At 50.4% G+C, this 3,132-nt stretch overlaps 1 protein-coding gene across 1 annotated transcript in view; it reads left to right on the forward strand.

Moving 5' to 3' along the window:
* The first annotated feature begins 6 nt into the window (after window positions 1-6).
* LOC109382390 (docosahexaenoic acid omega-hydroxylase CYP4F3-like) overlaps window positions 7-3,132 on the forward strand; it is a 15,108-nt gene continuing 11,982 nt past the window's right edge. The window contains 2 exon segments of the mRNA XM_019641836.1: window positions 7-333; window positions 336-395. Of these exon segments, the coding sequence (XP_019497381.1) occupies window positions 162-333; window positions 336-395 (232 nt within the window). The 5' untranslated portion in view covers window positions 7-161.

Below are 3,132 nucleotides of genomic sequence, written 5' to 3' on the forward strand. Positions count from 1 at the left end.
TTCATTGTTTAGAGCCTCCGTTTCCTTATCTGGAAAATGGAGATGGAAGAGAAGTCAGGTGAATGTGGTGTTCAGGATTCTAATGAGGAAAGACCCTCATTGTTGTGTACCAAGGGTGTGGGCAGGGACCCCAGGAGGAGGATGACCTGCTGGATAATTTCATGGGGCTCAGGTCTGGGTCTCTGTCCTGGAGGTGCTTCTCTTTGGATACCTATAAGAGTATGAATTGGGTCCTCTTTGTTCCTCTCCAGATCCAGAACTCAGAGGAAGGTGTCCTGTACACACAGGGCCTGGCAAGCACCTATGGGGATGTGTGCTGCTGGTGGGTGGGCCCTGACATGCAGCCATTCGTGTCTTCCACCCCACCTGCATCAAACCTGTGCTCTTTGCTCCAGGTAGAAATCCCCCTGGCCATAGCTCCCCTGTTGCTCAGGTTTCTGTGCTGCCTCCAGCTCGGGGGTTTGACCCAGGTGCTGACAAGAGGGGCTGCCTCCGTCTCATCTGGACCCCCACCTGACCTACCTCCCGTCATGTTTGCTTATTCCTAGGGTGTGTCTGTGTGACATCTTCTGAATGGCCATGCCCGTTCACATTTATGTTTCTGCCTGTGTCCTAGTTACAGCTGGTATATGTTCACACCTGGGATCAAACAAAGATGGCCTCAGTCATGCCTGGGGTTCAGTTGTGGCCAAGGATATTTGAGACATGTTGAGGACTCTCTGGTTTATGTTGGAGATAGTTTGGTTCTCCTGCTGGTCATGTTTGGGCCGTGTTTGGGATTTGTCTGATACCTGGGACCCAGGGTCTCTCTAAGAAATGTCTCATAACTTATGTGAGTCTTGTCCAAGGCAGGGAATAGGGTATGTCTGGGTCATACCTGGTCCATATCTGTGATATTAATGGGACCACATTTAAGTCATGTCTGGGCCCACCTTTGGGACACACTGAGGTCATGTCAGATTGTCTTTGCATCTATGTCAGATTATGTTGTGACATGTCAGGTGTGTCATGCATGTTGTATCATGACAGGACATGTTAGCACATGTTGGGGCCATGTCTGTTGTCCCAGGAGATGTCAGAGAGTGCTGGGGCAGACAAGGTGTCCAAGGTCTCTGTAAATGTGTTTTGTAGAGCACTGGGCTGTGCTTGGGTNCCCATTCTCCACAGCTGGCTTTCAGACCACCTCAGGGGCGCTGTCCAGGTTCTGCTCCCTACGTCTGGCCCATTTCCTTGTGTCTGCTCACTCTGGGCTGCGGTTTCACCACAGTAATTAGCTATGATCTCCCCACCCGCACCCACTGGGGGACAGCTCCCTGCCTCCTCTATTTCCTGATCATCTTCCCCTTATCTACTCTTCTCCCCTAACATGTCTCAGTGGGATAGTGGCCCAACCTGGATAAAGTTGACCAATCTCCCTTCAGAAGCCTTCTTTATCTCCCTGCCCAAACTCCAGACCTTGACTTTTGACTGGATCTAGTCCAGCTTATTTAAACATTTAATTTGTCCAGTTACTTATCTGGCTCTCCAACTTGATGGTAGCTCTAGGAATACATTTATCTGAAGTCCTCAGCCTAGGGACAGGCATACAGCAGGCACTTAATAAATGTTTGATCACCTAAGTGATGAACTTGCCGTCACCTCCCTCAGTCAAGGCTAAAGGGATGAGTGTTCAGCCTTGGAGGCAGCAGGAATATGATCAAGTTGCAGCAGTTCCGTTTCCTGCTCTGAGGGCTTGGCCGTGGGGAATGCCTTAGTCACTCATTTTCTCCCAGTGACCCTTGCTGCAGACCTCAGCTGAGTTACTCTCCCTCTTTGGACCAATCTAACCAAGTGCTTTGAATCCTCACCTCAGGGTCACTGGGGAGCAGGGAGTAGGTTTCAAGAGTGAATACAACCTATGTTCAACTCGCTGGAGCACTTGAGATATTTTTAAGGCTTGGATGGTGCATCCTGGGGGACTGGAGAGGACACCTCACCGGGAGGTGACCCACTCTCCTTCCCCTTTGGGGGGATGTGGCCTCAGTTTCTTCATTTGTAAATAGCATGATTGATAGGGGTTTCCATAGGTTGAGGAGACATAGATGGACTGACAAGTATGCTCTTCGACTGATAGATAGATAGACTGGCAGAAAGGATTCAAGATGGATGACAGATAGAAGATAGACAGATAAAAGAGAGATAGATAGGTAGATAGATAGATAGATAGATAGATATTAGATAGATAGATATTAGATAGATAGATAGATAGATAGATAGATGATAGATCGATAGATGCTAGATAGATAGATAGATAGATAGATGATAGATAGATAGACGGCATGCACTGTACACAGAGCCTAGCCAGCAGAAGAGGCTCACAGGTCAGAGCTGCCCTCCTGATTGATATGCAGAGTCACGTGTGTCCCTTGGGGTTGTGGCACTGGAAGGTCCTGGGTCAGCAGGCCCTTCATCATTCAAGGAACTGAGAGCCATGGGGAATGGTTAGGACAAGACCCAGGGACAAGTCCGGAGGCCACCCTGCTGCCCATAAACCTCATGGGGCCTCCCCATGTGCCCCCCACTCCATGCCTGGAAGCACTCCAAGGATGAGAAAAGTCCATCTCTTCCAGCCAAGACTGGCCTCTTTGTGCAGAGAGTATGTCTTCTCCGTATGCCGTGGGGTGAAACTTAGTGACTTGAACAGTTCTCACGGACCCTCTTGCCTCAAGAGAGAAGGAGAAGGAAGAAGCAGATTCCCTCCATCCATGCAGCATCTGCACACACTGCCCACTGCCCACTGCAGAGGCTGCAGGGGGAGGGGGCTCTGCTGAGGCTCCTCCTGGGGAGTGACAGCTCTGCCTTGCTTACAGATCGCTCCCAGTGAGCAGGGCTTGAGGAACGTAACTCAGCTGGTGACCACCTACCCGCAGGGATTTATGACCTGGCAGGGTCCCATCATGCCTCTCATCATTTTATGCCACCCTGACATGGTCCGGGCGATCACCAACGCCTCAGGTACCCACACAGAGTTTGACCCAGCCCTCTTGCCCTCTTTCTCTCATTCATCTTCCTCTTTTCTTTATACATTCAAAGCCGCCTCCTCCCTCTAACTCTCTCTGTCCCCTTTCTGTTGTCCTGGGCACCACTGGGGCC

The sequence above is a fragment of the Hipposideros armiger genome, unplaced genomic scaffold (genome assembly GCF_001890085.2).
Source record: "Hipposideros armiger isolate ML-2016 unplaced genomic scaffold, ASM189008v1 scaffold_64, whole genome shotgun sequence".
Lineage (NCBI taxonomy): Eukaryota > Metazoa > Chordata > Mammalia > Chiroptera > Hipposideridae > Hipposideros > Hipposideros armiger.